This window comes from Myxine glutinosa, chromosome 2 (genome assembly GCF_964187855.1).
Source record: "Myxine glutinosa chromosome 2, kmMyxGlut1.1, whole genome shotgun sequence".
Classification (NCBI taxonomy): Eukaryota; Metazoa; Chordata; class Myxini; order Myxiniformes; family Myxinidae; genus Myxine; species Myxine glutinosa.
In genome coordinates, this window is record NC_136262.1 from 173,387,339 (window position 1) to 173,400,845 (window position 13,507).

Genomic DNA, 13,507 nt, shown 5'->3' on the forward strand with positions numbered 1-13,507 from the left:
ACCAACAACTAGCCTTCTGGATACAGGCACATTTGTCAGTTGCTGCCACTCAGCCCTAAGCCGATTAGCTGACTTGGTACGGCCATTGCGGACTAACCGGTGCAGCTGGCGATCATTCCTCCTTGTGGTTCTGCGGGGACTTCCTGGCCTCGGTATTGGAGTAGTGACACCCCTCTAAGCATTTCGTTTCAGTATCTTTGACACCTGACTTTGAGTGATGCCATACTGCCGAGCAATAGCACGCTGTTTCATGCCGTAATTTCGTAAAGCCACCACTCCATGACAAACAGCATTGTCGAGTTGACGGACCATCTCCAGAGGAAGCGGCAATAACTTTTGGAGACGTGCAGCAGTTGTTTTCCACTAATACAGAACGCAACAACCCTTGTATACCCGACTGTGAAGCCAATCATCAAATGCACCTGTCCGTACATTTTGCCACGCCACCTGTGATATAATCCTGTTGTTGACTTCTTGCTGCGACAGACAATCAGTGACATGGTTCTTTTAACAAATAAATCACCAAAGTGTAAAAGAAACTCACCAGATTGATATACTGAGTGAAGAAAGTAAACCCAAGTCAAGAAAAAAAATATATTCCATATTAAATGCCAAGTCTGTATATTGTACCTATTTATGTTGCGTATTTTGTTTGTGAGTAAAAGATTTGTGAGTGTGTCAAACGCTTTGCCGATGTCTGCTGTGGTGAGAATAGTGCGTTTTGGTGGTTATTGTTTCGTGTTTTACTATTTGGTGGATTTTGCTCAATAGGGAGATTGACTACCTTGGAAATAATGAGATTGAACACGAATATAAGATGTGAGAGTTGTGGTTGGAGGTGATACATTTACATTAACTCCTTTTACGTCATTGCTCAAGCATAACCACACATACATTTTTACAAATTTGGCAAATTCCTTATTCAGGAAATTTGGCAAATTTGGCAAAGATTTGGCAAATCAGGAAATTTGTTATTGTATTAAATGTTCTCCTGGAAAATTGACCATTCACATTGATTCGAGTGTCTGATAATCATAAACGTCCTTAATTGTATTTCGCAAAACAAAAATAAATAAATAGTATTGTCGTGTGACTGCTCTCAGTTAACACCGGGAGAGTCACGGAAGGCAATCGAGCGTTACTCCGAGGCGTTCAGTTCAAATGCGGATTTTATTATATGCGGGAGGAAGAAAGAGAAGGGGGAGGGATGAACGATCTTACCTGTCGCGATCGCCGGCAGTTCCCGAACCTGCGAAAAATAACTCAAACAAAAAGGGTTTAAATGTACAAAAAGAAACAGTTTTAGTAAAACGGATGCCGAAAAACGGAAACGGAAACGGATTAAGATACCAAGAAAACGCGATGGTAAACTACATTTCTAAACGGGATGTCCCCCACACCAGACTTGAACACAGCCGAAGGGAAAGATAATGAAAGTAAAATAACAGTGTGTTTTAGCATGGCACTTAGCTCAACTTGGCCATGCGTCTCGCCAGAATTCTTCCAGGCCCCGCCGCGGTCTCGATGCGGCTTTGGTGTTGGCGGGAAACTGATCGTCGTTTGGCGCGCGCCTGCGCGCGCAAAGCCAGGCCTCGCTACAGGGTCCGCTCACTCCCGGCCCGGTGCGCAAAGCGAACGAGCAGGTGTGCGATTCGCTCTTCCAGCCGCGCCTGTCTTCGTCGTCCTTGCGTGTCAAACTCCTGGCCGCGATGAAGTCTTCCCCATGAACAAAGGACCACCATCAGAGCAAAGAGCCAAGAGTATAACCAAGAAGCGAGAGAGGTGAGGGGCAAGAGGAAGGCGTGAGGGCAAAAGGAAAGCGTGAGGGGAAAGAAGAAGAGAGAAAACGTCAGTCCGAGTCTTCTTTTATTGATCGTCTTGTGTCATCATCTGTGCCCCTCTACCAATGCCCGCAGGCCACCGCTACATTGTCCAGCTCTCCACCAATCCACACGCAGTCTGCACTCATGATGCAGTCCGACTCGCCCTTCCCTCCACCAATCAGCGAGTTGCTTCTTACCCCCGGCTTTCCTGTTGGTCAACTCCCGCCCAATCACTGTCCTTCTGGGCGTGTCTTCGGCCTGCTCGACCTTCGTGGTGATGTAGATGGTGGTGTCCTATTGGCAGTGCTCAGAACTGGCTTCCGGTTGGTTTTCATTGTTATTAGTGCAATTTAATGGGCACTTCCTGCGCCGGTGTCTATGGTGCAGTGCCAAAAGGGACAAGGGATAAATCACATAGGGAACGACGAACAGGGAATTACTTAACCTAATCCCTGAGCTAAATAACATGCCCGCCCCCTCGTGACAGGGACAAATATACAACTTCATCTGACATCCGGGCTAAACAGGTACCTTACTTATTACATGGTGGTGATTCTTTTTCTTCACGACAGTCGGAGCATGCTACCGACACAAATCTACCTGGTCTGAAGTATCCCTACCCCCACAAACGTAACTATATTCAAACAAAATGGCTAAATGTTTACTGATACCCAAGCATTTACATATAAACTTGGTAATTTTGAGATAGTTTAACCAGTAGAACAAGACAAAATTGAGATTTCATCCAGGACTTGGGGTCTTCAGGCCCACACAAACAAACGGTCTCTTCCACATCTACCTCTGCATTTTTACACATCTCCCAAGTTCCTTCACCGCCAACCCCTCCATCCTTCAAACAGAAACTCCTCCTGTGACACCGTGGTGCATCCATACGTTCTTGTCTTTTGCCTTCCCTTTGCCCCAATATGTCTGTTGACCCTTTGCCGCCCTCCTCCTCTTCACCCAATTGTTCTGCTCTTCCATGAGCCTCTATGTCTGGATTAAATTAAATAAGCTTACAAAAACCTGAAGGACCTTTTCTCATTCTCTTTCCACGACTCCTAAACGTCGGTCAAATTGGCATAATCTACTTTATGTTAGTGTCAAAATCCTAGTATTCGGTGATCACTTCACCCCTCTCGCTCCTACCAGGCTGCTGAGAAATGAAAGCACTTGGGCCTGTGTACTCACAGCAAACACACATAGAATTATCACTGTACACATAAACACAAAAAAATCAAAACGTTCACACAAAGGGTTCACGTACACATATTTTGACAAAAGATATCTCCAAGGCACTGACATACAGGAACCAGGAATGAGGGTATAGAGCAGTTAGATAAATAATTTTGTGCAAACACAAGCAGGTGCATCTTGGCTCATTTCACAGGAAGTCACATCTGTTTAAATACGTCAGAATCCCCTAGTCGGTTGTTTGTATGCATTTAAATGCAGAGACAAGGCCGAATCCCCAGTTCATATGGCCATCCTTCACAAGGACCTGCATAACATTCTTGGCAAGGTTTGCACAGTTGCCATAGTGCAAAGGGGGAGGCCACAAAGCTAACACCCGCAGGGGGCCATCATTCACAGAGACAAGTCCACTTAATCCAAAAGGGATGACGGTCCGGCGAAGACCAACGCTCAACGTCGTCTTCCACTATTTCCTCTTTTAAGCTTTCATTTGCAGTTTGAAGTTCAAAATGCAGCTCATAGGAGTGCATTCTTTATATATATATGTGTGTGTATATGTATATATATATATATATGTGTGTGTGTATATGTATATATATATATATATATATATATATATGTGTGTGTATATGTATATATATATATATGTGTGTATATGTATATATATATATGTGTGTATATGTATATATATATATATGTGTGTATATGTATATATATATATATGTGTGTATATGTATATATATATATATGTGTGTATATGTATATATATATATATATGTGTGTATATGTATATATATATATATACACATATATGTATATATATATATATATACACATATATGTATATATATATATCCTCGTTGGTTCCTTGTAATTCAATATACTGAACATTCAGCCACTTGAAATTGCCCACTACCCCCATCAATCAAAGAGCACTATGTGTGTCCATTCAGAATACTGAACACACCACCAGGACCGAGAAAGCAGGTTGGTGCGGAAGGGAAAAAGCATCGAGCCCACCTCACCCTCATGCTAATCTATTAAACTAGATAACCATATGGTTAACGGTTCATATTTATATACTTCCCTATTCTCATACATGGAATAGGAAAGGTAATTGAGAAGTAGAGAGGAATGAGAAAATAAACATTTTTAATGTTGAAAAAGAAAAGAAAGTCTTGAAGTCGAACGTATAACACTTGAAAGTTGTAATTACTAGCAAGAACCTAAGTTCTGCACTTATTGAAGTTTTAGTTTTTTGACAGACAAAAAAAACAAACAAAAAATTGGAAAATATTCTGAGTTGCAATTTCTTTAAAAGTCCGAAGCTTATCTTAGATAGTAAAACGACGAATTCTGACGAATAACGAATATATAAGTATTGTAATAAATAATTAATAATACGTACACAGCACACACAATCGTGCTTTTATAAATGGAACAACTTGGAATGCTGAAAACACAGCTGAACTGTTGGCCTGTTTTGGAATTTCCATCTCAGCACAAATCTCATGATTATGCGATGTAAAGTTTGAAATCCCATACAATAGGTTGAGTTGTCCATCGTCTTAGAATGTCCTTATAATTAATGCAAAAGTACACCAATGTCTCTAAAAGTTCTTTTTCAATGTTTGATTATACATATGTACCAACCTCCACCGTTAACCTTGTATAAACTGTAAAAAAAAACTAACTTATAAAACTGAAAAATGTTGTCCATGCAAAATAAAAATAGATCAGTGCAGCTTGTGTCACATGGAATCCTCCACACCTGCCTCCCAAACGTGCAGGGCGATTCACCTGGTGGAGTCATTAAATCAGGTAATCATCCTAATGGAGACCAAGACAGACTGTTGGACCTTGAACTCTTAACAGTCGTAGCCAACGCTATGTACAAAGCAACCAGTAAGATGTGGCACTCAAACAAGGCAGCCATTGAGCAATTTCAATCTAACTCTGCTTCTCAAATTGCATAGTTGCAATAACATGGATGTTCCCTATCCGGGATGGACTTTTTTTTTCTTTTTTCTTTTTTTTTCTTTTTTTTTTTTTTTCTTTTTTTTTTTTTTTTTTTGTTTTGTTTTGTTTTGTATACAAGATCGAGGCTCGTGAAAGAGCGAACATTAATCACACAGAAAGACAAACAGACACATAAAACAAATAACATCGGGAGCGGTAGACAAGATGGGGAGAGAGGGGGAAGGACACAAACACAACATTTGAGAGCAGGGACCGAGAGACATGGAGACATCGAGAGATCTGTGGGAGGGAGAGGGCTTTGGGGGGGAGGCATGTGAAGGGGGGGAGGCATGTGAAGGGGGGGAGGCATGTGAATGGGGGGAGGCATGTGAAGGGGGGGGGGTGGGAGAGGTATAAACATATGGACACTGCCAGGATTTCCAGGAAATAAGTTGGAATTTCAAACAAGGTGGATCTGGGGTGAATTAGTGGGGGTAGAAAAGATCAAGGTTATGGATGGGGGAAGATAAGAGATGGTGGTGAACAGCTGTTTTAAAGACCTGGAGGGAGGAGAGGGATTGAAGGGAGTGTGGGAGTTTGTTCCACAGGCGGGAGAAAAGAGGAATGAAAGAGTGAAGGTGAGCAGAGAGCCGAGATTTCGGCAGTTTAACCATCAGAGGGTTGCTGGCAGATCTTGTGCGACCTGTAGGAATATTTGGGGGACAGAGCACAGAGAGAGCTGGGGGAGCAAGGCCGGAGAGGAGTCGGTAGAAGACAGAAAGACCACCTACCTGCCTGCGGTGAGTGAGTGAAAGGCCCTCAGAGATAGCTTCATCGCGGGAGATTCCAATGATTTTGAAAGCTTTGGATTCAACAGCGTGAAGCCGAGCCAGGTGTGAGGCAGGAGCACCAGCCCATAGGGGAGAACAGTATTCCATTGAGCTGCGGATGAAAGCCTTGTATGTGGTGAGGAGCTCAGGTGTGCCGAGGAAGGACTTCGCACGACGGAGGATGCCCAGTCGGCGACTGGCTTTGGAGGCCAGCTTGGAAATGTGGTTTTCCCAAGAAAGATCATGGCAGATAGTGAGACCCAAAAGCTTGAGTGACAGAACTTCTTGGAGAGGATTGTTGAGAAAGTAGATGGGAGGGTTGTCCAGTCGATCTTTTCGGAGAGACATAGTAAGAGAGTGAGATTTGGCAGGATTGAAAGACATGTTCCACTTGTTTGACCAGTCTGTGATTTTGTCCAGGTCTTCAGAGAGTGAGGAGGCTGCAGACTGCCGATCTGAGGGAAGAGGAATGGAGCGGCAGAGAGTGGAGTCATCAGCAAAGAGATAGAGAGGATTTTCCAGAGAGTCAGAGAGATCATTGATAAAGACCAGAAAAAGCACAGGGCCCAGCACACTTCCTTGGGGAACTCCAGCCTGAACAGGAAGGGGAGATGAGAGAAATCCATTCAGGGCCACACGTTGACTACGACCAGAGAGGAAGTCCGCAAGCCATGCATGGAGATTTCCATGGATACCATAGGAGGAGAGTTTGGTGAGCAGAGCTGGGTGCCAGACCGTATCAAAGGCCCTTGATATGTCAAGGGAGACAGCTCTGATTTCCTGTTTGGCATTGAGGACCTCCATCCATTGTTGAGACAGCAGAAGCAGCATGTCCAGAGTAGAGTGACCTGGTCTGAAACCAAATTGATGATCAGAGATCAAGCCATTGGAGAAGAGGAAAGATTTCATATCCGAAGCAATGATGGATTCCATGACTTTGCTGATAATTGGGAGCAGGCTGATTGGTCTGTAGTTGCAAGGATCTGTTTTTGCACCTTTTTTGTGTAAAGCGGTAATGTTAGCTGATTTCCAGGATGCTGGCAGATGACCTTGAGCAAAAGATAGGGTGAAAAGAACAGAGAGAGGGTGAGATAGAGCGGCAGAGCAGGATTTTAGGACCCGTGGGCTGATGCCGTCTGGTCCAGTTGCAGAATCAGAGTCGAGGTTTGACAAAAACTCCTCCACCTTGTCAGGAGAGAAGGACACAGAGTCCAGGAGCAGTTGAGTTCGGCTGGGAAAGGTGGGAACAGAGAGAGATGGGTTTGGGACTAAGGATTTCGAGGCGAACACAGAGTTGAGGCATTCGGCTTTGTCACGTGCGATGTCAACTGTGTGGCCATTTGAGGTAAGGGAGGGGATGGAGTGGGAACAAACACCAGAAACGGATTTGACCAGACGCCACCAGGATTTGGAGGAAGGAGACAGGTTTGAGAGTTCATTCTTGAGTGAGGAGAGATAGTGCTTCCTGGCACTCCTGAGGGTAGACACACACTTGTTCCGAGCTTGGTGGAAGGAACTGAGATTTCCTTCAGTTGGATTAGCCTTCCAAGAGGCAAAGGCAAGTTGTTTCAGGGCAACTGCCTCACCACAAGATTCAGTGTACCATGGCCGGGAGGAAGGGTAAGACAATTGAAGGCGAGATGGGATAAATCTGTGCATGAGAGAGATCAGTTTGCTTTGGAAGAATTCCCAGGAAGAATTGATGTCAGAGGCAGTGGAGATGGGAGACCAATCCAGACGATTGATGGCTGCTTGAAGACCGTCCCAGTCGGCCTGAGTGAAATGCCAGACTCGTCGACGCTGAGGAGGCTCTCTGAGAATGGCCAGAGAGATGTCCACTTTGACAAGCACATGATCAGAAGAACCGATTGGAGCAGAAGAAGAGCAGCAGACATTAGCAGGGAAGTTTGTCATAACCAAGTCTAGAAGAGAAGATACTCCATTGGCTGAGATCCGGGTCGGGAAATTGACAGATTGTGTCAATCCCAGTGAGTCACAGAAGTCCTTTGCTGAGGTGCCATGACTAGTGAGAGAGGAACCCACACCCAACCAGGTGGCATGATGACAGTTGAAGTCACCACATATGAGGAAGAGAGAGTTGGGATGAGTGGATAGAAGTTGGTCCATGTTGTCAGACATTGAAATGTAGATGGAGTCATCACTGTTTGGGGGACGGTACAGAACACATATGAACAAAAGGTGGGAGCGGAGAGGAAGCCGTAACCAGAGGTACTCCTGCGGGTGAGGAGGAAGGAGAGCAGTGCAAGGAGAGTGAGGAAGAGAGTTTTTGACAAAGATAGCCACCCCACCACCAGGCCGGGGCTCAGGTCTATCATACCGGAGGAGGGAGTAACCAGGAAGAGATATTAAGGAATCAGAGACATCTTGAAGGAGGAAAGTCTCTGTTAAGCAGATCAAGTCTGGATTGTCAGAAGCAACCTGTATGGAGAGATCAGTCAGGTTTGAGCGAAGGCCCCGGATGTTTGAGGTCCATACCGTTAATGAAGAGAGAGGGGGAGCATCGGGTACAGGACAGGGGAGGGGAGGAGTAGGGTAAGATGAAGGATGAGAGGGGGAGGTAGGGAGAGCAGTTGATAGTGTTTCAGATGTTGCAGAAGAGTTCCAAGAAAGGGAAGGATGAGGAGGATGAAAGGTTTGCTGGTGAAGGGATGCGGCACAGTGAGGGGTTGTTTGAGGGGGGGCAGAGGAAAGTAGAAGGTTTGGGGGGGTGGAGGCATGAGATAGAAGGGAGACGAAGTGGGGAGGAGGCAGCTTGGAGGAGGAGGGGGGAGGAGAGAGAATTGGAGAGGAATGGTATGGGGGGAGAATTGAATGGGAGGGATTGGGGGGGAGTTTTGAAGGGGAGGAGTGCGGGGGGAGTTTAGGAGGGGAGGGGCAAGGGGGGAGTTTTGGAGGGAAGGGGAAAGGGGGGAGATCAGGAGTGGAGGGGCAAGGGGGGGGATTAGGAGGGGAGGGGCAAAGGGGAAGTTTAGGAGGGGAAGGGCAAGGGGGGAGTTCAGGAGTGGAGGGGCAAGGGGGGAGTTTAAGAGTGGTGGGGCAAGGGGGAAGTTTCGGAGTGTAGGTGCAAGGGGGGGGATTTGGATGGGAGGGGCAAGAGGGGAGTTTAGAAAGTGGATGATTAATGAAAGACGAACATTGATAACAAATTGGGTTTGTTGTGATTTTCAAGTTAGCAATCCGATTCAGAACGATGGAGGAGGGATGGAATGAATGTGAATTTAGACCATGTAGTGAGGGAGACGTATAAGATATTGAATTTCTTTTTTTTGAAGTGGAATGAGTTGGAGAGGAAATTGAGAAAAGCCTTTTAAATAGGAAGAAAAACAGCGTGTTGTAATATACCACTGAATAAAAAACAGAAGGGGAAAGGTTAAACATATTTAAAAATATTTAAACAGAACTATGAACAATCTTATATGCACAAAAATACCAACGGGGGGAGAGCCGAGAGGGACCACCACGAGTCACGTGAACAGGGCAAACGGTGGATGGCAAGGAGATAATGGGGGTGGGGCGAACAGCACACCTGGACAGAAAATACAGGATGAGACAACAGTACACGTGGAGAAAATAAAATAAATGTTTTTGTTTTTTTTTTGTTTTTTTTGGGGGGGGGGGGTGGGGATTTAGAACGTTAGACAGTATTATGTTCGGGGTAGAAGGGAAAAAACCCAAGAGCCAAGCAAAACACACTTAAGTTAACAAAACACCGACGGGGGTACAACTACAAGGCCACACACGATGAGCAGAAAACGATTAATTAATTACGAGTTACAGGAAATTCAAACCAAAACTAACTATAATCAAACAATATCACATGGACGATAAAATAACGAATTGAAATTTGACAATCTATCTGGGGAAATGGGGGAGAAACACGTGGTCGAAGAACGGACGAACGAATAAGAATGAATAAACGAATGAGCACAGAGAAGGTAGTCTTTTTTTGTTTGTTTTTTTGAGTTGAGATTTACATAAGGAAGTAGGCTTTGGGGTGGAAAGACTGCGAAAACAGAGAACGAAAGTTATTGGATCACAAACGACAGGCGCTGAGAGAAAAACAAAGCCTCAAGGTTGTACAGTGTACACTGTACAAGACCTCGAGACGACACGAATTAACGCGATTTTCAATACAGGTATGAAAGATTTGCACCGAAAATCTTTGACGGGACAATATACGTACATACACCATAAAAGAAATACAGTTATAACGAAAGTACAAATTGGAACAATGACTTAACTTCGATTTCGATGGAGAGCGTGGAGACCTGCGAAAAAACGAACCGTCGCCAGCAAGACCGGAAACGGAAGGAAACGGAAGGACCGCCCAAGGACTGGTCTACGAAATTGAGAATCTAATTCTCATCCCAGTATTTGCAGCACTACAATCCTATGGAGATGTAGGGGGCTGTAGCTCTGATAGGCTCGTGCCTAATTCGCGGAGCCTATGCAACGGTTTAGCCAGAAGATCCTTTCTTAAATATCTTCTGATTCTGATGTGCCACACTATATTACAGTTTATTACACTATTACAGTGTCGGTGGTGCTGAAGCAGTTTCTTCACAACAAGGGTTACACCAAGTCATTTGCCAATGCCTGCCCAGTGTGTATATACACATGCAAGTATATATATATATATATATATATATATATATATATATATATATATATATATATATATATATATATACACTACATGACCAAAAGTATGTGGACACCCGAACATCACACATCTCATTCCAAAATCATGGGCCTAAATATGGAGTTGGTCCCCCCCCCCCCCCTTTGCTGCTATAACAGCCTCCACTCTTCTGGGAAGGCTTTCCACTAGATGTTGGAACATTGCTGCGGGGATTTGCTTCCATGCAGCCACAAGAGCATTAGTGATGTCGGGAACTGATGTTGGTCAATTTGGCCTGGCTCGCAGTCGGCGTTCCAATCTATCCCAAAGGTGTTCGATGGGGTTGAGGTCAGGGCTCTCTGCAGGCCAGTCAAGTTCTTCCACACCGATCTCGACAAACCATTTCTGCACGGACCTCGCTTTGTGCACAGGGGCATTGTCACCCTAAAACAAGAAAGGGCCTTCCCCAAACTGTTGCCACAAAGTTGGAAGTACACAATCGTCTAGAATGTCATTGTATGCTGTAGCGCTAAGATTTCCCTTCACTGGAAGTAAGGGTCGTAGCCCGAACCATGAAAAACAGCCCCAGACTCAGTTATTTACTCAGATTTGCAGAGTAGATCTACTTTTACTTTCTGGTTGGAAGTGCCTTTCTTTCTTTAAAATGTATAAACTCAACTGCCCCAATTTTTCACTTTATATATATATATATATATATATATATATATATATATATATATGCCCGCTTCATATATATATATATATATATATGTATATATGTATACGTGTTGTTGCGGACATGGGGTTTGGGGTTCACCAGGAGGGAAATTATTGGGCTTATCCCGACCTCCAACACCTGTAGGCCGCCGGCTCATAGATAACTACCCGGTCCATCTGGTTGCAAAGGTAAAGGTGCAACTGTGGCCCCTTGACACTAGAATGACTGGCCTGGCAGGGTTGCGTTTTGCTGTTACAAGTTACTTTTCCGTTGGCATGGCAACCTAACTTGGGGCCACGCCCTCAATAACCACCCGCTTCATTTTTTTGTGTACGGCCGAGTGAACAGTGGATGGCTATTGGCTAAATCTGGAGCCAATCATAGGGGGTACAACTTCCCATTATTTAGGAATGGAAGCACAAAATGTGGAAGTTGTCATTAAGCTGGTACTCATTTTGCCGACCTCGGAAGGACGACAGGTTGAGTCCATTCTCACCTGGTTTTATGTAACAGCATGACAGGGGCTCAAACTCAAGAACCTAATATCTTAAGCCAGCCACCTTAACAAACCATCGCCATGGTGCTTCACAGGCAGAACGTTGCATCAACGAAAACACCATCTTTCAGAGGTGCATTAAAATCTGCATTTGCCAGAAGAAAGTGTATACATGTATGTTTTGGGATATAGATGCATTGTCATCAGTAAAAAGTCAATCTATCAGTTGAATGTGACAATACCTGCTTCCCAATGTCGAAATCCCAACCAACACATGGCTCAGAACTGCGCCGAGAAGTCAGCGGTGGCAGGCCCTGACCTCCGACCTCAGCCAGCAGACACCGTTGATAAAGCTCTGATTTCAGGAATCGGGTGTAACTATCAAATTTCATCAAATTGAAGATCTACAAACAACACATGAAATCAGTGAAATCGACTGTGCAGACAGGGTGAGAAAGAGAAAATGCACAAATTACCAAAAGTCCGACACATACCGTGAAGACGAGTACTCCCGAATTCATAACATGCTTCATCAATGCGAACGTTTACAAAGTTCTGAACTGTACCTGCTGCTGCTGCTCTGAGAACATGTCAGGATGTGGGTCAGCAAGCTGCTGGTGTCCCACTTTTAACGCTCCTTCGATATTGATAGGCCGGGTTGCTCTGGCGGACAGGAACATCTCGTAGATCTCTTCAGCAGCCTTGCGCCTCTACCAGGAGCCACAAAATCCACATTAGAGGGTGCACCAAAAAAAACCCCAAAGCATCAACTTCTTCTCAACATCAAAAAACTTCTCAATTGCAGAAAAACTTCAGGAATGTGTGCTGCGTTTTATATGACATAGGTGTACCAAATATCAGAACTGTAACTTGTAAGACTTTAGTTTGTCACTCGGTCGATCACATGCTCCAAATGTCTACCCATGCAGTCCTGCACTGAATACAGATTTGAACATGAGGGGCGAAATTGTTGATTACGTGGACGTAACTTTCTCTGTAATTCTTTGTTTCAGCTCAAAGATGCTTCTCAGGTTATCATTGTAGACATTGTCTTTGAGATATCCCCAAATATAAAATCAAGTAGGTTCAGATCAGGGGAATGTGGAGACCACTCTCTCACCGAAGCGGTTTGTAACCCACTCACGGGACTCATTTGCGGCGTCAGGAGTTGCCCATCCTACTGAAACCATTCTTCTCGTCTTCGAACGTTTCTCCTGCGACCAGTAGCAGCCCATAACTCATTCAACATTTCAATGTCGTGCCTGGAGTTGATGATCATGGCATTACTGTCATCCTCTTCAAACCAGAATGGAATTTGACTGAATGTAAGGGTTTCCAGCGAGCCTCGACAGGCGGTACCATGCCCCAGTAGACATTCCTCGCTCTTGAAATGTATTCTTCCATTTGAATATTCTCTCTTTCATGGGGCGTCTCTGAAGTCAAATTCTCTCTTGAACTTTCTTTGACTTCGGACAATGGATTGCACTTTGATGTAGGATTTGACAGAAAAGCCTTTTCTTAATTTGGCCAGAGCATCGTTTCCTACAGGACCTCAGCTATCATTATCTGAAATAAGAGAGAACAACATAAATAAATAAAAAATAATAACAAATGAAATAAAATAAATTAATTAATAAAAATAAATTAATAAAATAAATATAAATAAATAAATATAATAATAAATATAATAATAAATATAATAATATGAATATAATAAAAATAATATAAATAAATATAATAATAAATAATATAATAATATAAATAAAATAAATAATAAATATAATAAACGAATAAATATAATAAATAATATAATAAATATAATAAATATAATATAATAAAATAAAT

The 13,507-nt window shown here is 43.7% G+C and overlaps 1 protein-coding gene across 2 annotated transcripts in view; it reads right to left on the reverse strand.

Moving 5' to 3' along the window:
• LOC137421077 (regulator of G-protein signaling 12) overlaps positions 1-13,507 on the reverse strand; it is a 105,716-nt gene that overhangs the window by 58,535 nt on the left and 33,674 nt on the right. For both annotated transcript variants that reach the window (XM_068106763.2, XM_068106764.2), the window contains exons 7-8: positions 12,229-12,372; positions 11,905-12,066 (exon numbers count right to left, since the gene is read on the reverse strand). In XM_068106763.2, the coding sequence (XP_067962864.2) occupies positions 11,905-12,066; positions 12,229-12,372 (306 nt within the window). The remainder of the gene's footprint in view (positions 1-11,904; positions 12,067-12,228; positions 12,373-13,507) is intronic.